This window comes from Dromiciops gliroides, chromosome 5 (genome assembly GCF_019393635.1).
Source record: "Dromiciops gliroides isolate mDroGli1 chromosome 5, mDroGli1.pri, whole genome shotgun sequence".
Lineage (NCBI taxonomy): Eukaryota > Metazoa > Chordata > Mammalia > Microbiotheria > Microbiotheriidae > Dromiciops > Dromiciops gliroides.
In genome coordinates this window covers 55,347,229-55,370,011 of record NC_057865.1, presented here as the reverse complement: position 1 = coordinate 55,370,011, position 22,783 = coordinate 55,347,229, and the positions used below count along the sequence as shown (strand labels likewise).

The 22,783-nt window shown below is 37.3% G+C and overlaps 1 protein-coding gene across 2 annotated transcripts in view; it reads left to right on the top strand.

The window, feature by feature from the left end:
* Positions 1-22,783, top strand: part of HACD1 (3-hydroxyacyl-CoA dehydratase 1) — a 39,413-nt gene that overhangs the window by 8,342 nt on the left and 8,288 nt on the right. For both annotated transcript variants that reach the window (XM_043967422.1, XM_043967421.1), the window contains exons 2-5: positions 11,197-11,314; positions 11,824-11,842; positions 12,097-12,185; positions 16,738-16,859. In XM_043967422.1, coding sequence (XP_043823357.1) covers positions 11,197-11,314; positions 11,824-11,842; positions 12,097-12,185; positions 16,738-16,859 — 348 coding nt within the window. The remainder of the gene's footprint in view (positions 1-11,196; positions 11,315-11,823; positions 11,843-12,096; positions 12,186-16,737; positions 16,860-22,783) is intronic.

Below are 22,783 nucleotides of genomic sequence, written 5' to 3'. Positions count from 1 at the left end.
TAAAATTGAAATGGTACAACCCATGCAGCATTATAAGGACAGTGCTCTGACATCTGGTCTGATGGATGATCCTCAGCTGATAATTCCTAAATAATCACCCCAGAATCCACATAGTCAGCTCTGGAGTAGTCATGTTTCAATACCAGGATTTAAGACAAGCCAGTGATCATCAGGCTGATGTACAGCTGAATTCTTAACAGTTCTCCCAAGTTTCGTGGCAATGACCAATCTGGTCCTTTCATACTTTGCAATGTATACATTTGATTGCATAGTTTCTGCTGAGTTTGAACACATATTATTAAGGCACAATAAGTTAATCAATTGGATAAAATCCTGGTGATAGATTCTGGCCAGTGGGGTAGGGGAATAGGATTGGTTTTTTTTGTTTCTCTGTTTTGTTTTGTTTGTTTGTTTGTTTTGTGAGGCAATTGGGGTTGACTTGCCCAGGGTCACACAGCTAGTAAATGTTAAGTGTCTGAGATCGGATTTGAAATCAGGTCCTCCTGACTCCAGGGCCTAGCTGCCCCTGGAGAATAGGATTGGAAGGGGGAGATTAAGGTAGACAACTGCCAACACCCTTAGTGAAATTTCCACCTCGACCAAATTGAATATTTAAATGTTATAAGCTCCAGCCAATACATATGATGTAAGAATTGAATATCACAAACCCAAAGTTTCACCTGACCTATTGCTACTACAAAAAAGATCCATTATTTTATCCCTACTAGTGCAGAATGAAATCCTGTGGTCAAATAATTCATCACCTATTAGACAACCTGCTAGTGACAGCCTCTCTGAACTTATCTTAGGTAGGTTCGTCCCCATTACTTGTCCAGAATTTCATACCCTTTCAGACTGGTAAGTACTGTCAGAGTTTGTGTTAAGCTAGTCTAGCCTTCAGTCCCTCAGCTCACTCCTACAACACAGTAATACGATACAGAAGAACTTGGGTGGAGGATTCTCATTATTATTTATTTATTATTATTCCTTAATATATATGCATGAATACTTGGAGGATCTGATTTTTTTTCCTCTTCATCCAAGAAAAGTTCCATTGGGAAACTCTCCAATGATCACTAGAGAATTCTTAGAAGTTGCCTAAGGTGGGGCAGCTAGGTGGCGCAGTGGATAGAGCACCAGCCCTGGAGTCAGGAGGACCTGAGTTCAAATTCGGCCTCAGACACTTAACACTTACTAGCTGTGTGACCCTGGGCAAGTCACTTAACCCCAATTGCCTCACTAAAATTAAAAAAATTAATAAATAAAAATTAAAAAAAAAAGAAGTTGCCTAAGGTTAAGTGATTTTTTTCAGCAAAGAAGTTACCAGACTCAACATTATCACTATAGTAGGTTGTCTCTTCATTTTTTCTCTACTTAAGTGATGACAAAAAAGATGAAGTCCGAAATTAAAATCTAGACGATTGATCAACAAGACACACTTGGAAATGAACTTAAGAACTCTGATTGATCAGTACAACGGCTACAATATCGGTGTACATATAAAGGAAGCATACTACGCCTCCAATGCAGAATGAGATGTATTTTCTAGACATGGTCAATACAGGAATTTGTTGTCTATTATGCTTATTTGTTCCAAAGGTTTTCTTTTTCTTGTTCTCCTCCCAAACCACTATGGGGAGGAGGAAGTGGGAGGAATAGAAAATTGATTTTTTTAAAAATCGATTCAATTTAAAAAGAAATGAAATCTACCCATGAAAGAGATAACCACTAATAAACCTATTTGTATTTGTATACTAGTTTAACCAGGTCTGCATCAGGCTGATAACATTTTCCTATTTAGACAATCTAGGAAGTCTTGGGGAAGAGTCATGGTATGTGAGGCAAATAAATGTCTTGGAGAGATTGAGACAGTTTGTACCTGCTTCTGGTCTTTTAACCGCCTGCTTGTGAGGAATATTTTTGTATTGGTTGTGTATGCTGGGACTGAGAGGGAGGGGAATCTTTGAAAAGACCTGATTCAGGTCAAACTCCTTCTCTTGGCTTCATTTGCTCAAATACCAATCTGGTGAAGGACCATGCTGGAAGGGAAGAATCCTTACAACCTTCTCCCCTCAGAGGTTATGTGGCTTTGGTCCACACCCTCTGCTTTTGTTTTTTTTTTTTCCTTTTTAGGAAAAAGAGATTGGAGTCTCAGACCTTGTACTTTCAGAAGATCAGAATATCACTTCTCTAAGTGTTTAGATGCTGAGGCTCCCTATAGAATAGACTCATCAGGATGTAGACACTACTTCCTTTACCTAGAACAGAAGAGAACAAATGTAGCTCCCTGTTGTTAGGTCTCTCACCAGATGAGGTGAATGAAGGAGTCAGCAAAGAGAGAAGGAGGGTGGAGAGTTGCCTTGGATTCAGGAGGACCTGAGTTCAAATCCAGGCTCAGACACTTGACACTTAACTAGCTGTGTGACCCTGGGCAAGTCACTTAATCCTCATTGCCCCGCAAAAAAAAAAAAAAAAAGACCTTTTGAAGCTGCCCCCTTCCCTTCCAGATACACAGCCAATCAAACCAATCTCCTCCTAACCATGTGGTAAAAAGATCAGAAGTAGGTACAGAATGTTAATCCAGTCTCTCCAATTCACCCTCCTGACACCCTTCTTACAGGAGGAAGTTTCACTAGCCAAGAAAGGTGATGAGATTTGTGAAGGCACCAGGCACCCGTCATGCTCGAGAACTTTTTTTCTACATTTTGTGCAGCTGATGTTAGTGAAAAAGGGATTTGTTTTTCTCTTAAATTCATTTTCCATCCTTATGCTGCCTTTTTTCTCTGAGTGATCTCATTTTTAATCTCTTTCTTTGTCTCCATACCTCAGCTCTCCCTTGGTTTATGTAGATGCTTCTCCTTTTCCTACTTCTCTATCTTTTCTCCCCCCTCTCCCACCTTGTTCTTCTCATATGAGCATAAGATCTTAGAGCTGGATGGGGCCAACATCTTCTAAAACAACCCCTTTATGTTCTTTTTCCTACCTTCCTCCAAATGTTTAATGGTCAACTGTTACTTTCTGCTACTATTATATGCCTGTCTCCTCTTCTTTAAGCTTTCTAACTTGCTACTTATAATCTGCTATCATATGGGATAGCAAAATGTAGACTTGTGTGTAGATTAAGAGTAAATGGGTTTTTATGGAGACCTTGAGTGGTTCAGCCTGAATCTGAAAAGCAAAACTAAAATGCAGTCATCCTATCTATCTATCTATCTATCTATCTATCTATCTATCTATCTATCTATCTATCTATCTATCTATCTATCTATCAATCTCTCTGTATTTATGTACGTATATGTATATGTATATATGTATATATATATATGTGTGTATATATATATATATATATATATAATCTTTCCTGATAGTTCCAGCTTTGGGTTTTCTCCATCCTTCCCCCCCCCCTTTTTATTTGTCTTTTATATCCTTTGTATTTATTTATTTATACTTGTGGTTTTTCTGGATAGATTATAAGCTCCCTGAGGGCAGGGACCTTTCCCCTTTTTTTTGTTGGTATATCCCTTGTTGTTCAGTTGTGTCAGACTCTTCTGTGACCCCATTTGCGCTTTTCTTGGCAAAGATACTAATGTAGTTTGCCATTTCCTTCTCTAGTTCATTTGCAGATGGGGAAACTGAGGCAGACAGGGTTAAGTGACTTTCCCAGGGTCACATAGCTAGTAAGTATCTGAAGCCAGATTTGAACTCAGGAAGATAAATCTTCGCTGATTTCAAACCTGACACTCTATGTACTACACTACTTAGCTGCCCCACTAGGTGTATACCAACTACAGTATAAGATTCTAGTTATTAAAAATTTCATTAATTTTAATTTTTTTAAAATTCTGAACTTAATAGAGAAAATGTTCATTTCCATGTCCAATTGTGGGATAGGAAGTGAGGATCATATGTGAAAGTGAGGCTCTAATATGTATAGCCTGCTTTTCTTTTTAAAATATATAATAAATTCAACGTGTAACTTTTAAATCTGTCCTGCTCTGTTGTTCTTTCTTTGGCCTTCTTTCTGTGCTATTTTTAAAAGCTGCTTCTGTGATCCTTTTTTCTTTTGTTTTTCCTTAGCTAACATCCCTTTTTCCTCTTCCTCCCACCCATCTTCCAATTGAAAAAAAAAGAAAAGAAAAATGAAGCCCTTAACTATAAGATAACATGTATTTTGTGTCAGTCTAAATATATGGACACAGCTTGCAGGCCATATGCATAGATGTTATCTGAAGTCTGGCCAACTATTTTATGTGAGCTGAAGGGCTGTCTGGCTGCTCCTTCCAGGACCACAGAGGCTGAGCATTCTCTCCTTGAGTCTCTCAAGAGGAATATTGAACTAGAAATATATTCATCTCTCAATCATCCAATGTCTATACTCTTGGAGTACAATGGTTTCAGCATGAAAGGCTCTGTCTCTGATGGCTCTCCAGGACCTAGGCTAACCCTCACTTGCTTAGCTCCTCTGCACTCACTTATCCAAAGTAAACCATAAATCGAAGTCAGGGAATTGGTACAAATTATGATAGGTCAGAGAAAACAATAGCAAGGGAACTTTTCAGCCCTCAGTTTAACCAAGAAGAGAGGGAATGACCTCACCAGTAGTTTATTCTTGTCAGTCTTCTGGTTGCAAGTGCTGGAAGTTGAGTGACATGAAGGGGCACACAGGCCATTCAAACTAGACTGGCTTGCTTCCTCAACTGCCCCTATCAAAATCCCACTCCTATGGGTCCTCCAACAATCTCAGTTAGTAGGGTAATTGGCAACACCTGGCTAACATTCTCTGTGTCGATCAAGAGTCTTTCCACATGCATAGCACAGATAACTGAGCTTTCCCTCGAAAACATATCTCACCTGGGAAATTACATAACAGATATGCATAGTCAAGCAAAACAAATAACTTCAAAAAACACGTCTGGAAATATCTGTCTCCTTGTGTACCTTTAGTCCATCACCTCTCTGTCAGGAAAATTCTAGTTAAAGGATGAAATTTTGTTCTGATTTGAGTGCAGATATGGTCTATCCTCAAGACAGTGAAAAGCAAGAAAGGCAAGAATGAGAGCTTTCAAGTTATCTCTGCTGGAGATTTTACCATTTAAGATAAGGTCATTTGTCTGTTTAGACTCTGGAGCCTCAGATGTGACTTCATAAATAACTGCTTTGAGTTAACTCCTGAGATGTGAGTGAATTTCTACACAAACATTATAGGCTGCCAGATATGAAAGATTAATTGTAAAGCACCATTACTATCAAGCAGTGAGGAGGAAAAAAAAGAGAGAGAGAGATAGAAGATGCAAGTAGTGTTTCATTCTTTATCTGTTAGGCATCAGATCTCCTAGCAAAGAAGACAGAAAGAAGATAGCATTATTTCTCACAGTTGCAGGGCTGGAGGCTTTAGATATTTTATGACAGTTTACTGCTCACTTAAGCATCCTATTTCCAAACTAGTCCTGCAGAATTATAAAAGTGTAGAGGGATGAAGAGGAGAGGAAAGAATAAGATTTTTGAAAGATAAGTCCTCAAACTGAGGACACAAAGGGAGGGGGAGAAATGAAGCAATTAACTGGCCTGGGGCTTCTGAACCAATTATGCAGTGATGATTCTGGATCAAAAACTGAATTAGGAGAGGAATAAGAAGCATGTAGTCTGGGAACAGAAATCTTGCTAGATACAGGCCATAAAATCATTTAACCCAGAAAGCAAGTACTTGAGGGTGCAGAATATCCTACAGCTACCAATAAGAGGAAAGAAAAGATGGGGTGGGGCGGATTAACCAGAGGAGACAACAGATAGGTCACAAAATGTTGGAACTGGAAAAGACTTTAGAAAACTGGCCCGATCTCTTAATTTTCTTTCTCTATGTTGACATATTTTTGTTTGTTTTGAGAAAAATGCCTAGCAAATACCCAAACAGCCATCACCATAAAGTTCAACAAAAACAGACAAAACCACTTAATACCTCAGTTGTATGTAACACCTACCGTTTTTTGTAGTTTACAGGTTATGAGCAGGAACAATGTGTGCTTTAACTCTCATAAGGTAGCAGTGTTGCCCAACGTATTTGACCTGAGATTGTCTGCCTTTTAATGTTGCCTTTATTTTATTAATTAATTTTTTTTTTTTTGTGGGGCAGTGAGGGTTAAGTGACTTGCCCAGGGTCACACAGCCAGTAAGTGTCAAGTGTCTGAAGTCAAATTTGAACTCAGGGCCAGTGATTTATCCACTGTCCCACCTAGCTGTCCCAATGGTATCTTTATTTACAGTGTTGTAGCCACAGTGTATTTGTTTTTTTCCTCCCTGGTTTCTTTTTTCTTTTCTTTTTTTTTTTTTTGCTGGGCAATCAGGGTTAAGTGACTTTCTCAGAGGCACACAGCTAGTAAGATGTCAAGTGTCTGAAGCCAGATTTGAACTCAGTTCTTCCTGAATCCAGGGCCATTATTTTATCCACTTCGCCACCTAGTTGCCACCCCCCCCCCAGTTTCTTCTTGCAACACTTACTTGGGTTTTTCTATTTTCTCTGAATTCATATCCATCAGTCCTTTTAGGCCATTACATTCATATGCCACAATTTGCTTAACTGTCCCCCAGTACCTTCATTTTACAGATAAAGAAACAGGTTTAGGGAGAGAAGCAAAATGCCCAAAGAAGATTTTAAAAGAAAGCAAATGCAGAAATTGCGCCACATAATAGAATGCAACATCAATGCCTAGCGTGCAGGATAAGAAAGAGAATAGCATTTTAAGACACTGAGGACAAATGGGTTATCTAGTTCTCAGCCCCTCTAGCTCAAAAGCTTTCATTAGAGTTGTAAATAACATTCCTCTGCAAGGTGATTGGAACATCACACCAGAAAAACACACTTTTGTTAAATTTAGCTTGGATCCTGGGGCTGTGCCTTATATGATATTGGTGGTTGTTTTTGTTTTTCTGAAAGCAACAGCAAATAGAATTTCAGATTTCTTATCCAAGTTAACACCCTCTCTAAAGGTGTTATTTGTATAATTGTTCTAAAAGGCATTCCCGTTCTTGAACTAAAACCTGTGAAGTCCTTGGCCTAATTTTTAAAAATATATTTTCTGTGAAGAAAGATGGCTTCAGGAATGTATTTCATAGGATAGGTAATCCCTTATAGAATCAAATGAAAGGTGGTTTTTAAAAAAAGCAACTCACCCTGAGAAACTGGTGGTAGGTGCAGCCAACTACTGAGCCAATCCAACAAGCATTTATTTAAGCATCTACTATATGTCAGGTACTATGCTAAGCGGTGAGGAAGCAGTTTACCTAAAATGTAATTGTTACTTTCTGAAAGGAACATAGGCTTTCCCAGAAGGCTATGGGAACTGGCAGTGATAGCTGATGCTAATCTAATTCTAATTCTAATCCCAGCTCTGCCTCTGGGAAAAGTCACAACTTCCTTGGGCCTCATATTCTCATCTCTTCTTCATTTGGATATTGTGAGGCCGAAAAGAGATAGAAGATGCAAGTGCAATTGGGAAAATGTGAAAGGACTACATAGCTACCAGGGAAATTGTATTAAAGACAGTTTCAATTTGAGTTGAACTTTACCTCTGAATGAATCAGTTCATTCTTCATAAACATTTAGGCGCTACTAATTCTTCCAGGCACCGACCTGGTGGAGTGATACAGTGGGAAGGAGGGAGGAAGCTGGTTTTCTAAACAGATGGGAACTAGAACTATGATTTCATTAGCTAGGGAACTCCCCTACCAAAGCAGATCAGCACCTCCTTTGCAATTAGAGTTACTCTAGCACAGAGAATAAAAGTAATTTACCCAGAGTTTCATTTCCAGGATCTTTTGAGGTTTCTAGATAGATCAAGGATTTCTACCCAATATGCTGTAAGCCTATGGTATTTTATTCCAGAGACGATTAACTGAGGGCAGCTAGATGGCACAGTGGATAAAGCACCGGCCCTGGACTCAGGGGTACCTGAGTTCATATTCGACCTCAGACACTTGACACTTACTAGCTGTGTGACCCTGGGCAAGTCAGTTAACCCTCATTGCCCCACAAAAAACCAAAAAACAAACAAAAAAATAGATACTTTAAAGATAATTAACAAGTTGATTCAATAGTAAAAATGAAAATGCCCCCCCCAAACTGCTCTAAGAATTTCTCTTTTCCTAAAATAAAAAGTCCTTGAAAGCAAAGGCCTGATGAATTTACTGAAGTTTCCTGAGGCATGGCATAGCATTTGGTTTTTAAGAGAGCACTGAAATATATACTAATAATTTTCATTCAATGACTTACATTTTGTACTGTACTCTGACTTTTCCAATATGATCTTTTATCTATTTTCTTTGCTATTAGGGATTTTGTACATAACAATCATATTCATATATTAAAGGCTTTTTGTCTCAATTTATTTCCTGAATTTATCAAATAAAAGACCTAATATTGGATTTTGGTATAGTTGGACTGCCTTCTCTTTGCTGCCAAAAAACACCCTCTGATCTACCCAGTTCTCAGAAACCCTTCATTTAGCTCTTCTCTATAATTCTAAACTTCCCTTCCCTTTTTACAGCCAGAGTCTGAGAAATAGTTTGCCTTATCTATTGCCTGTGAATTCCACAAATGCAAAGATTTTCTCTGTCTCCCAGCACACAGTAGGTACTTAATAAGTGCTTGTTGATTGATTGCTTACCCAGGATCTTACAAATAAATCAACAGAAGCAAATAAAACAAAGGAAAAGAAGAGTCCATCCCCCTCCTCATATGCTTCTTTACTCCCTGCTGTCTGACTTCAGATTTCTCACTCAACTGCAACTTCTTTCTTCGAAGTCACTGGTGGACTCAATTGCCAGATCCATTGACCTTTCCTTATACCTCTGTGTAGCATTTAACAGTGTTAACCACTGTCTCCTCCCAAATACTTCCTCCTTTATGGGTTTTCATAAGATTGTTCTTTCTTTTGTCTCCTCTTACCTGACCAACCACTCCTCCTCAGATCTTTTTTGTGGATCATCATGCATGTCAACTCCCTAAATGTGTGTATAACCCAAGGCCTTGGCCTGGGCCCTCAGCTCCATTCTTTCTCCTAGAAATCTCATCAATTACTATGAGTTCAGTTATCATTTCATGATGCATGACTCCAAGGTTATACATCCCGCCCTGACCCATGTCAGCCCTCTAAAGGCTGCAGCATCTCCCTAGTGCCTCCAAGATAAAATGCAAACTCTTTTGTTTAGTTGGCATTTAAAGTCCTTCAACAATCTGGTTTCAAACTACCTTAGTCTGCACTTATTCTACTTTATTTTCCTTCAAGCAAACCGGTGTACTTGTTCATCCTCTTGTGTCTTATATGTTCCTCTCATATTTCTCATTCTGCCTTCTATCTCCATAACTTCCATCTCCTCTCGAACTCCCACCCCATGCTTAGGAAGCACTTTCTCTTAATCACTACCTGGTAGAATCTCTCTCTCCCAGAAAGCCCAGATCAGCTGCCACTCCTCCATCAGATCTCTCCTAATTCCCTGAAGCTGCCAATGTCCACCACACCCCCAGTTATATCGTATTTGCTTTGTGGGTAGTTTGTATTATCTTATGTAAATAATTTATTTAATAAATTACTTATATTTCTGTCTTTGTATACACAGTGACTAGTAAATATGTTGTAGGTGCATAATAAATGCTTGTTGAATTTTAAAAAATGTATTCTATTCAACTCATTGAGGGTTTGAAATATATATATCAATAACTGATATTGCCAGCAGGGTTTAAACTTTTTTTCATAATTTTTTTCCAATTACATGTAAAGATAGTTTTCAACATTAATTTTTGTAAGATTTTGAGTTCCCAATTTTTATCCCTCCCTCCCTTCCCTCCTGTCTCCCCAAGACAGCAAACAATCTGATATAGGTTATACATTACAATCCTATTAAATATATTTCCACATTAGTCACGTTGTGAGAGAAGAATCACAACAAAAGCGAAAAATCATAAGAAAGAAGAAAGAAAAAACAGCAACAAAAGTGAAAATAGTATGCTTCAATCTGCATTCAGACTCCATAGTTCTTTCTCTGGATGTGGAGAGCATTTTCCATTATGTCTTTTGGCATTGTCTTAGATCATTGTATGGCTGAGAAGAGCCAGGTCTGTCACAGTTGATCATCACACAATGTGGCTGTTACTGTGTACAGTGTTCTCTTGGTTCTGCTCACCTCACTCAACATCAGTTCCTGTAAGTCTTTCCAGGTTTTTCTGAAATTTGCCTGCTCATTTTTTCTTACAGCACAGTAGTATTGCCTTACATTCATATACCACAGCTTGTTCAGCCATTCCCCAATTGATGGGCATCCCCTTTATTTCCCATTCTTTGCCACCACAAAAAGAGCAGCTATAAATATTTTTTTATGTAGGTCCTTTTCCATTTTTTATGATCCCTTTGGGATACAGACCTAGTAGTGATATTACTGGGTTAAATGGTATGCACGGTTTTTTGTTTTTGCAGGTCAAGGAGGGTTAAGTGACTTGCCCAGGGTCACACAACCAGTATGTGTCAAGTGTCTGAGGATGGATTTGAATTCAGGTCCTCCTGAAAACAGGGCTGGTGCTTTATCCACTGCACCACCTAGCTTCCCCCAGTATGCACGGTTTATAACCCTTTGGACATAGTTCCAAACCCTAGCAGGAATTTTTAAAGGGAACCAAAACCAGCAAAAATAACCAATAATGATAGTTTGCATTCATGTATCTCTTTAAGGTTTTACAAATACTTTCCATATCTTCTTTCATTTGAAGAAAATGTTCCAACTCCATATAATAAAAAAAGTGAGTTAAGTTCTTTGCATGTCATTTCATTTGGGAAAAAAACTCCAATAATAAATTGTGACTTAGGTACTTTGCATGTCATTTCATTTAAACAAAACACTCCAGCTCTAAATAATAAAAGGAAAACAAGTTGTCATAGAACTTTGAAGGTTTTCCCCAAATCCTTTCCCCATTATTACCCCCATTTTATAGATACAGAAACTGAGTCCTATAAAAGTCAAGTGCCGAAAGTGGGATTCCAATTTTCCCTGACTCCACACGTGATATTCCTTTGACTGCACAAATCCTATTGTCTCATGCCTGTGGCTACACAAGCATTAAGCATTTGGATGTTTATATGTTTGCATTCTGGGAGAAAATCCAATAGTCCTAATTTTGATGTTTCTTATAATACATTTTATTGAATCTAGGTGGCTGGTACTAGCTATTGCCATGGTGCGATTTTACCTGGAGAAAGGAACACACAAGGGTTTATACAAAAGTATTCAGAAGACGCTCAAATTTTTTCAGACATTTGCATTGCTGGAGGTAAACTTTTTTTTTTAAATAATAAATATTTTTTATTTAAAGTTTTGAGTTCCAAATTTTATCCCTCCCTTTCCTCCCTCCTCCCTGAGGCAGTAAGCAATCAGATATAGGTTATGCATGTGCAATTATGTAAAACATGGAGGTAAACTTTTAATCTCTATATCTTGCTTGGATTTTATTTTATTTATATGAAAATGTATTTGATCCGGAAAACCAGATCTTATTATGCTGTTAAAACCTAGCCTGTCATTTTTTGTTTTGTGGGGCAATGAGGGTTAAGTGACTTGCCCAGGGTCACACAGCTAGTAAGTGTCAAGTGTCTGAGGTCGAATTTGAACTCAGGGCCTCCTGAATCCAGGGCCGGTGCTTTATCCACTGTGCCACCTAGCTGCCCCTGTCGTTTTTTGTTTTGTTTTGGTTTTTTAGTAATTGCTTCCTCACTTTTTATGTTGCAGATTCAAAATAAATTTCAAATTATGCAATTGTACTTTTTCTCTCTTTCCTTACAGATAGTCCACTGTATAATTGGTGAGTTCCTGCTTTTACTTGTACTTTCTTAGACTTAGAGCTAGAAGGGACCTTAAAGATCATCCTATCCCTACCCCCTTACTTTTTCCATGAAAAAATCAAGGTCTAAAGCAGTTAAATGCCTCGTCCACAATCAAACAGGCAGTAAGTGATGAAGAGGAAATTTGAACCCAGGTTTTCTGATGCTAGATCCAGCTCCGGCTAAATAAATATTTCATTAAGGGACATCATTGACTTCTTTTCTTCTCTTGAAGGAATTGTACCTACTTCTGTGCTTGTGACCGGGGTCCAAGTGAGTTCCAGAATTTTTATGGTGTGGCTCATCACCCACAGTATAAAACCAGTAAGTGTGTGAATTTGTTCTATAGTCATCTATAGGAAGATTTGTAACAAGAAATGTTAGTATACTTCAAATAATTGCTTGATACAGGCCGAATGAGAATTTTAAGCGCTGTCAGAGAGTATAACGGAGCCCCTGAATATTGGGTTAATATTACGTAACAACATTCACCAAGTCACAGAGTTAGAAGAGGCCTCAGCAACCTATGATGATACATCCGAGAACCACCATCCATCTTCTGCTTGAAGATCTCTAGTAAGGGACTACATGCCCCCTCCCAAGACAAAGGCCACTTTGGGATGGCGTTAATTGGTAGGAAACCTGCCTCTTTGCTGCTTCTACCCCTGGATTTTAGCTCCTTGTCCCTGGGCCAAACACAATCTCCAATCCCTCTGCCAGCTTTTCAAGGGCTTGAAGGCAGCCATCAAATCTTGTAGGAGTCTTCCCTTCTCCAAGTTAAACATTCCCAGTTGGTTCAGTTGATCCAACATAGCACAGGTTCTAGGCCCTTTCTCCCATCTTGGCTGCTCTTCTCTGAACCTTCTCCAGCCTAACAATGTCCTTTTACAGTGCGATGTTCAGGACTAATAGCAGGGGTTAAGAAATCATATTTTCTTTGTATTTGTAACTGCTTTTATTTTCTAATAATTTAGCACAGAGTAATTCTAGACAGAAAAGGAAAATATGATTGGTCAATCGAAGGGCTGATTTAACTAAAAGAGATTTAACTTTTAAAAAGGAGAAGAGGTTTTAACTAAAAATGAGAAAGATTTGGGATCAGGAAACAATTTTTTTTAAAGGGAGGGAGTGAAAATTAGATTTTATTAGACTATAAGCACTTTGGGAAGGGAGTAGGGCTGGTTTTTGACTTTCTTTGTATCCCCAGAGCTTAGCACAGTGCTCAGCACATCGTAGGTGCTTCATAAATGCTTGTTAACTTAGCTTCATTTGAAAAACAAAAAAACTAAGACCATATCCTCAGTTGGAACAAAATATTCATGGGCTTGAGGACGTAGAACTGAACTGGGTGGCCTAAGCACACTGCTATGACCAATTCTTGATTTACAGTGCCAAGAGCTTACTTTGGCCAAGAACAGGAATGTTTTTTGTCCTCTCCACCCACCCAGTCCCACTACAGCTCCCTCCTGACCTTCTGGGCAGACTTCAAGGCCTCCCAAGTACTTGAGAACAGACCTCTGGCTCTCTTTCCACTCCACATAGATCTCTGATCACCCGGGGATCACATAGGGATCACCTTCCTGGCTTTTTGTTCATTCTTTCGATATTTAATAAGCTCTCTGTTAGCAAATGAACTGTTGTCTTTTTCTTTTCTACTTGGAAGAGACCCCTGGCCTCCAGTCTACTTGGGAAGAGGTCTCTTGTATCTATTCCTTGTAGACCTTTCTAGGAATCAGTACCTTTAATTGATCTACCTGTATCCTTTGGTCAGCTTGATTGCACTTGTCCTTTGACCAGTCACCACCACATAGGTAACATTTTATACACACTGGGTGTGGGGGTAAACCTTTCATTATTTCCATTTTTCTAATAAAAGATATATAAACAAAGCATTTATTAACCGTTAATTATGTGCCAGGCCCTGCGCTAAGCACAGGGAATACCAACACAAGCAAACAAGGCCACCCCTACCCTCAAGGACCTCTCATTCTGATAGGAGAAAACAGCTCATAAAAGGGAGCTGGAAAGGGGACAGGGAGGGTACCCATAATTGGGCAAAGCTGATGGCTGGCAGGTGAAGTCCGGAGAGAGTATTGAATTGGGAGTAAAGTAAACATGACTGGGCCCCCTCATTAAATGGAGGTCTGGGCCCTGGACTCATCAAACAGAAGTGTAGACCCTAGGGTAGAGGATTAGAGACGTCTCAAGTGGGACAAGGTTGCTGGTCAGAAGGTTGAGATTATTGGTATGAAACATTAACACTAGTGCAAAACATTAACAGAATCAAAGGAAGGGTTATTAGAAGAGAGAGCGTATGCTCTCTACTGTAGCTAAGGCCTGAGAAACAGACATAAAGTGACAAGGACAAACATTTAAGGGGAGGAGGGTGGTTAGTGACAGACGGGCAAAAACATTGATTCCTACCAATCATCGCCTTTTATCCTCAAGAAATATCACCACAATATTGTGGATCCTTTCCTACTAATGACTTCATGTATTCCTATACAACTTTGTTCCCAAGGGTTGTGACCTCACTCCTCTTCACTCACAGAGACACCCAGGGGAGGGCTCATTGTCCCAGTATTTCAACATCTAACTCTTCCCATTAGGCTTCAAGCTGACCAATAGGGTCAAGTACTTTACTTCCTTCCAGTCTTTTCTTTGTCCAGCAATTCCAAATGGGTTCAACTTTCTTGTCCTTTTCCTTCCTGATTCATCAAATTTTCACTGTCCCCCAGATCTGGAATGCTCCCCCTCTTTGTCTTTGCCTCCTGGTTTCAATGGCTTCCTTCAAGTCTCACCCTTTTATGCGAGTCCTTTCCTCCTCCTCTCAACAGAGAGTTTCCCCTCTGAAATTACCTCCAATTTGTCTATATCTTACGTGGACATAATTGTTTGCATATTGTTTCCCCCATTAGAACAGAAGCTCCTTCAGCGCAGGGACCGTATTTTACCTTCCTTTGTAACCCATTGCTTTGCATAGTACCTGGCACTTAGTGTATACTTGATAAATGCTTGTTGACTTTTTTTTTTTTAAGTGAGGCAATTGGGGTTAAGTGACTTGCCCAGGGTCACACAGCTAGTAAGTGTTAAGTGTCTGAGACCGGATTTGAACTCAGGTCCTCCTGACTCCAGGGCCAGTGCTCTATCCACTGTGCCACCTAGCTGCCCTGCTTGTTGACTTTGGAATACTTATTTCCCCATTGTTTATGCCATTGTTAAACTGTTTTTAAAGTCTACTTAAAGGAACAGATTTAGGGAGTTTGGAGAGAGGGTAAGAAACCACCTATTAACCACTTGAACCAGCTTGGCTATCTGCCAAAAGAATCACTGAAAATTGACCAGTGGTTAGAATAACTAAAAATAATCCTTGGAACATCAGCAGTTCTAAGACCAAGAATAAGGTGAGGGATGGTTTTTAATGAATAGATGATACTTATTTGTAATATTAACTTTCCTTCAAATAAAGTGCTGAAGTTCTTTAAAAATTTGTTCTCTTAAAGATATGCGCCTCTTTCTGGCCTGCATTATTTATGAAGAAAGTATTTGCTAAATAAAAGTAAATTTGTGCCCATTTGTTAATCTCAAATTCTCAGTTAGTGGAATGAAGCTTTAGTGTACTTTGTATTTCATCACCTAGTGCTTTTCTTCAAAACAGATCTTGGTAACTTATGAATGGATTATTTTCCAAAAATTAATGTGAAGGCTGTTTGCTTGGAATTCAGGACACTTTTTTTTTTTTAAAACAAATAAGTATTATATAGTTGGTTGTTTGGTTCTACATTAGGCCACAAAATCTGTTCATAATGTAGTAGAAATACTATATGTTAGCAATGAAAAAGTAAAAAGAATGGTTCTGTTGTATCCATGAGTTAATGAGCTTTTATTAAGTACCTACTGTGCCAAGCACTGTGCTTAGACACTGGGAATATAAAAACAAAAACAAATATCTCTGATCTTCAAGACTTCTATTACTATTAGGAACTAGCTCCCTCTCCCTTAACACTCCCTGCCCCCCTCAGTTAAACAGGAAACTGGTCCTCTCCCTTTGGAAAGAAAAATCTTCGATGTCAGTCCTTTAATTAGAGGAAAAGGAGGAGGGTTAAAGATTTTTTGTAGAAACTCTAAGTGGAATTTCTGAGCACTTTCAAGTTTTTTTGGGGGGGGGAGACGGGTACTGATATGTCTTAATTTCAATCCAAAACTTTTGGTTTCTTTTCCCTTAATTTAGGTGTATCGGTAACATTTCCCTTACACTTAGTTATGATTCAGGTAATTATTTAGCTCCCAGAATAAATTAAGCTTGGGAAAAGGGCAGAGAATTTCCTGAGAAAACCAGGTAAGAGATGGAAGAGAAAATAAGGTAGTTAAAAGAAATACATAAAAGAGACTTTTACTGAGGTGAAATTAACTGGGATATGTGTGATGAAAGGAGAAAACTAGGAACAAATTATGGACAATAATATAAACAAAAACAATCCTGTACACGTTTTGGCCTAGATAAGCATCTTTTAATAGCCTTTGTCACTTGATTTTCTTAAATACAGTTCCCTTAAGGGTAAAGAAGGGAAGTAGTATATCGGAGACATTATGTCAGACCATTCTATGATGACCAAAAGGTGGTGCCATTGTTCTATTACAGCTTGGTTGTGTAAAGTTGAGTTGGTTAGATGGGATAGGGTCAAAGGGAATAGGAGACTGCAATTGGCTTGTATGTAGGAAAGATTTTTATAACCCAATGTCTATTTGTATAAAGTATACCTTTTCTGATAAGGCATTACATTTTTGTCATCTTTAAATGTCTGTGAATGAATAGTTTAAAACTAAAAATGTAGTTTTCCACCAAAGACGCTATTGATTCTTTATAATTCTGCAGATCCAGAATGAGGACAGTGTGGTACTTTTTCTGGTGGCGTGGACTGTGACAGAGATTACTCGCTATTCCTTCTACACATTCAATCTTCTGAACCACTTGCCATACTTCATTAAATGGGCCAGGTGGAGATGTCTTGCAGTTTTGTGCATGTTTATTTCATGACTGCTGAGCTAGCATCACATAACAGATTTTGAGTTTTGGCCACATGTCAGTAGGAGACTGTCATTTTGGATTTTAGAAATGTTACAATTTGCATTCTAAAAACTGTACAACTTAATTTAATAGTATAAATTATCTTTAACATTTCAAACTATGCTAACATTGTTCACACTAGGAACATAAAAAATATTATATAACCTTGGACAAGACATTTCACCTCCTCTAGACTTAAATAAAACTTCAGTCTCTCCTTTTTATGTTAAAGTCTAATATAAAATCTTCAAGTCCATTAAAACTATTTCAGAAATACAAAGGATTTTGTGTGAAATGGCAAAAAATTTGCAATTTAAATTCTAATAATATGTAGAATCCCTTTTACTTGAAGACTTGGCACTTGCATAAATCTGTTTAAATATTTTTTGCCATTTATTCACAAAAATAGTGTTATTCAGTATTAGCGAGATACTAGAGCTATTTAAAAAGTCAAATTCCGTGAGAAATGAATATTTCTCTCTCTTATTTAATAACTAATTATCGTATTAGTACCAAGGTTTTTCCTCTTTTCTATTTCCTCATCCAGAAACCAACCAGTGTAGGAAATCTCTCTTAAAGATTTACCCAGGCCAAGATCTAATTAGACAGTAAAGGAAATTCTAAGTTTAGGCTAATGGCTATATTGCTGCTCATTGTATTTCCTCAGACAGGTCTAAGGAAAGGTTGATTCTCCCTATTATCAAGGCAGGTGAAAAGGAAATTGATGTCTCATTGACCAAGATGACCTAAGTCACATACCGCAAGAGAGTCCACTTTCCATTGTGTTAACCAATCAGAATTGAGTAGGCATCCCTTGGGAACACCTTATCTTTGAATAAAAACTGTGATCCCACCACCATTAGGGGTCTTTAGTCTAAGAGAGACATCCAAATGACCATCCTTTTATTAATAACCTGCTGGCCTTATTAATAAAATGATTAAACAACCCAGAAATTATGTCTCTTGAACCCTTTTAATCATCATAATTCTATTTGTGTGTTGTTTGTTCTATATGTAGATAACCCATAATTACTTAAGAAAACCATGATAGTAAGTCACCACTTAAGTGGTTCTTTAAATGGGATTTTGTCCAGTGAGGTATGGTTATACAATATACAGTTTTTTAAGAAAAGAGATTGAGTTGTTCTAGCTAAATTCTTTTACTGTCTTAAGACATCATACATTTACTATGTAAAACAAAGGACAAATAAGCTATATGTCTTGTTGCACTTTTGAATAAATAATATTCAGAGAAAACTTATCAAAGATTAAGAGGAATAAGGGAATCAAATAGCTCAGAGGGGTTCTTACTTTATACACTTTCTCCCTGGTTCTTATTTTATTTCCAAATTAAAATAAGATATTTATGATCTCTTACGATATTTCAAACTTCAGACTCTCATGATGTTCCTAAACTTTGATCTTGGCATTATTCTTTTAGTGAATAGGGCATGTTTGAAAACCAAATGTACTTTATGAACTTATCCTTCTAAATAATTAAATATCTTCAAAGTATTGACATTTAAATAATGAATTAGCCTGTCTGAGACAGGAATAATTCAATTGAAAAAATACTGATTAAATGCCTACTGTGTGCAAGAGAAAAATGCAATTAATTGAATTGTAGAAGATATTAGATATTCACAGCTTGTATGCAAATGTACTACTAAAGTTTTATTCTTTGATCCTGAAGTTCAAATACCTTTTATTTGAAGACTTCACTGCCATCTCATATATGTGCTAGAGTTTGTATTTTCATTGCCCACATGTGTTTTACGTTCACGTTCAGCCATTGAGCCTTTTAAATAATTCATCTGTTTCTCTACACTGGGCTGTTTTTTTAAAAATGCTATTGGGTTTCATTAGTTTGGATATTATCATTCATGAATATCATTTATGAAATCACTCTTTTCCAAGGTTGATCTCAACCTTTACACCTTCATTTACGTATCTGTTCATAAAAAAGTTTCCTATTTCACTGCTGCCTTAAAAAACAAATCATCTGGTTAGGTTAAAGAATGTTCATTGTACATTTCTTTTAGGCCCCTACACTAGCTTTCATTGCTTAGCCAAGCTGTCTTTTAGTTAGTAATTAATTGCTTCTGCATGCCTTGACTCAATTTCTGGAAATGTTTTCAAAACACTGCTGTTACTTCATTTCCATTTTAAAAATTGCATGTTGAATGTGATATTTTTAAAACATTTTGCTTTGATTGCCTTAATATTAAATGATATGCTCTGGATTTATCCTATTTCAAATTGCATGTGTTCATTTCATCTACTTCATGTTACTCATGTTTGTTTATGTTTAATCAGACCTGAGAATGTCACATGAAGATGTTACATGCATTGGGTGTTGGTAGAATTAAGATTTGCATTCAATTCTAAATACATCTGTCAATTCTAGAAATAATCTGAAATTATATTTACAAATTATATCTATTTAAAATATTGAGCCTTCCTCTTAATAATAATTTGCTTTGGAATCTCTAAATTCCATGAAAAACTATTTCCTATGCATAAAACATAAGGATTGCTATGATATTATATTCATATAACTTAATTTTGCCTATTATTGTTCTGAATAAGTAGTAAGTCAAGTAAACGTTTGTATAATGAATAACATTTTCCCTCTGACTTCCATTTTTTTTTTCAATATACATTTCCTCTAAAAAACCTTTTGATCTCAGCATATAATAGCAATCACACTTAAGAATTCTCACATCATGGGCAGCTAGGTGGCGCAGTGGATAGAGCACGGGCCCTGGAATCAGGAGTACCCTGAGTTCAAATCTGGCCTCAGACCCTTGACACTTACTAGCTGTGTGACCCTGGGCAAGTCACTTAACCCCAATTACCTCACCAAAAAAAAAAAAAAAGAATTCTCACATCATGTCAGGAAACATTATGCCTTTTCCCTCACAAGTCTAGGTGGTGATCAAATAATTTTCCTATTGAGGCCTGTAAGAAGTTTACCAAATGAATTCTATACATTCTTTCAAAAATGCATATTTAAAAATAAATCATATGGTTTATTCTTATTTCATTTGGAATGCTTCCTGACTCCAAAGGACATCGATTTAATATATTTCTGAGGGTAGAAAGGTAGCCAGTAGATAGGCACTGGGCCAGGAGTCAGGAAGACCTGAGTTCAAATCCAGCCGCAGACACTTCATAGCAGTGTGATCCTCGACAAGTCACTTAACCTCTGATTGCCTGACAAAATAGATCCACTTGAGAAGAAAATGACAAACCACTCTAGTATCTTTCCTAAGAAACCACCAAATGGGGTCATGAAGGGTCAAATACATTTGAAACAACTTAACAACAAAGGGTAGGGAATTTTATTCTACTGAAGATCAATGATAAATAAAAATCATCTTTGGACATAAGTGCAAATAAAAATAATGATATATGTATACAAATATTATCATATATATAGATTCCTTTCAAAGAGATCTCATTTTAGGGATGTACCAATATAAGTATATTTCTACACTATAGCATTTTTTGTTTGTTTTGCTGACAATGAGAGTTAAGTGACTTGCCCAGGGTCTCACAGCTAGTAAGTGTCAAGTGTCTGAAGTCGAATTTGAACTCAGGTCCTCCTGAATCCAGGGCCAGTGCTTTATCCACTGCGCCACCTAGCTGCCTCTCTACATTATAGCATTTTAAAGAGGAAGGAGATTTTTTTAGTCAAAAAAGGGAAAGTCATTTAGGAGAACATCTTTTCCAAATTAATGAAGAGGGAAGGGGAAAACAGACATCAAGGCCAAAACCTTCCATCCAATCTTGGCTTTGTTCCCCATAATCCTACCCTGATCAATTCACTTTAATGTGCTCTGCCATGCAGCCTTAACAGTTGCCCCTACCCTGATGAATGCTAATTCTATACTTTTCAAGTTCCTAAAATATACTTTTTATATATCTTTGACTTGAGTGTACCTTTAGTCAAGTAATCCTACTGATTATCTATATTCCCTATTCCTTGATTTTTTTTCTTTTTTTGGTGAGGCAGTTGGGGTTAAATGACTTGTGCAGGGTCACACAGCTAGTAAGTGTCAAGTGTCTGAGGCCAGATTTGAACTCAGGTCCTCCTGACTCCAGGGCCGGTGCTCTATACACTGAGCCACCTAGCTGACCCTATATTCCTTCTTTCATAGATTTAAGGAATGGTTTCAAATGCTTTCAAAGAGCCTACTTCATTTCTAGTTTGTATTTGACCTTCAGATGCTTTCTGAGCTTCCAAATTCACTCCATTTGGGCTTTCTATTTTTTGAATAATCTTTTTTTCCCTCTACAATCTTTTTTGACTTTGCCAGTCAGCCAGCTATGCTAATTGTGGGGAGGAGGGGTGTTTTCATCTCTAGCACATGATATTTTTATACTGCCACATATTTACTTGAGTTCCAGATAAAGCATTTTTAAAAGTCAGGAACTTAACAGAAAGCCAGGAAATCCTTTAAACTTTTACCTTTTCAACTTTTCTGAATTAGGATTTGATTTTTGTCAGTTTCCCTTTCTAAAACTGAATTTTTAAAAAGAGCTGAATTTATTTATTTTCTTTTCCACCAGGATGTGAAACTTAATTGCGTTTCAATCAGTATCAGATAGGGGTTGTATCATAGAAAAATGTTTTTCACTCCATCTTGTGGCCTTTAAAGATATTCCTGCTAAAGAGTTAGATCATTTTAAAAAATTCTCTCTAGGCTTTGGTAGAAAGGGGAGAGATGCCTAACAGACACCAGGAAGGAAATGAAACTGTCGTGCCTAACACTTTTTCCTTACCCTAGTATAAGCAGTCACATTGGTTGTGCCATTACTGTAGAATAAGTAAATAGCTGGAAATACCACATAGATTCATTTTCTGATTTCAGTTTAATAATTCCTGTTGCTGTCCCTTTAAGTAGTATAATCAGTTTTTGTAAAAAAAGTCAGCAAATAAATGTTAGTAACAAAGATTTATTTTTTTAATTATTTAAATAAAAACTTCTTATAACTTTGGAAATTTCAAGGTTTCTATAGAGACAGCTAGGTGGTACAGTAAATAAAATTCCAGGCTTGCCGTCACAAAAATTTATCTTCCAGAATTCAAATCTGGCCTCATATACTTGATGTGTGACCGTGAGCAAGCCACTTAAAGCCATTTACCTCAGTTTCCTCATCTGTAAAATGAACTAGAGAAGGAAATGACAAACCACTCCAGTATCTTTGCCAAGAAAACCCCAAATGGGGTCACAAAGATTCAAACATGACTGAAAAATGACTTGACAACAACATATGTACCTCGCTATCATTGCCAGTATATAAAACTTAAAAGTATTTATTAATTTATTAATAAAAACACATAAATACAAAAATAGAGTAGGAGGGTCATGAGCAAGACTGTTCTACATGGCAACGAGTTCAAAGACTGTCTTTCCCTTATATGTAGAAATTCTGACAGGTATTATACTGATGTGGTAGCAGTGGTGGTAGGTTTTGTTTTTAAATCCTTTGAATAATATAAATGAAGAAAAACCAATTATACACTAATAGTACTAATTATGCAAGAGCCAGAGGAAAAAGTACTAGATAGACTTAGAATCAGGAGATCAAATCTTTCTCCTTCCTCCCACCCCCATACATATACTTGCTTATAATGTGAGGACATATAAGTTACTTAATTCTCTAAGCCTATTTGAAAAATAGTGATAGAAATGCTTAAATTGCTTAGTTCACAGGGCTGTTATTAGAAAAGAGCATTGCAAACCTAAAGGCCCTATGTAAATTTGAATTGCAATTATCCTATTAAAAGACCCTGACTTAATGGCTGGAAATTTGTTCTAAGATGTGTTGGTAATATGTAAGTGTT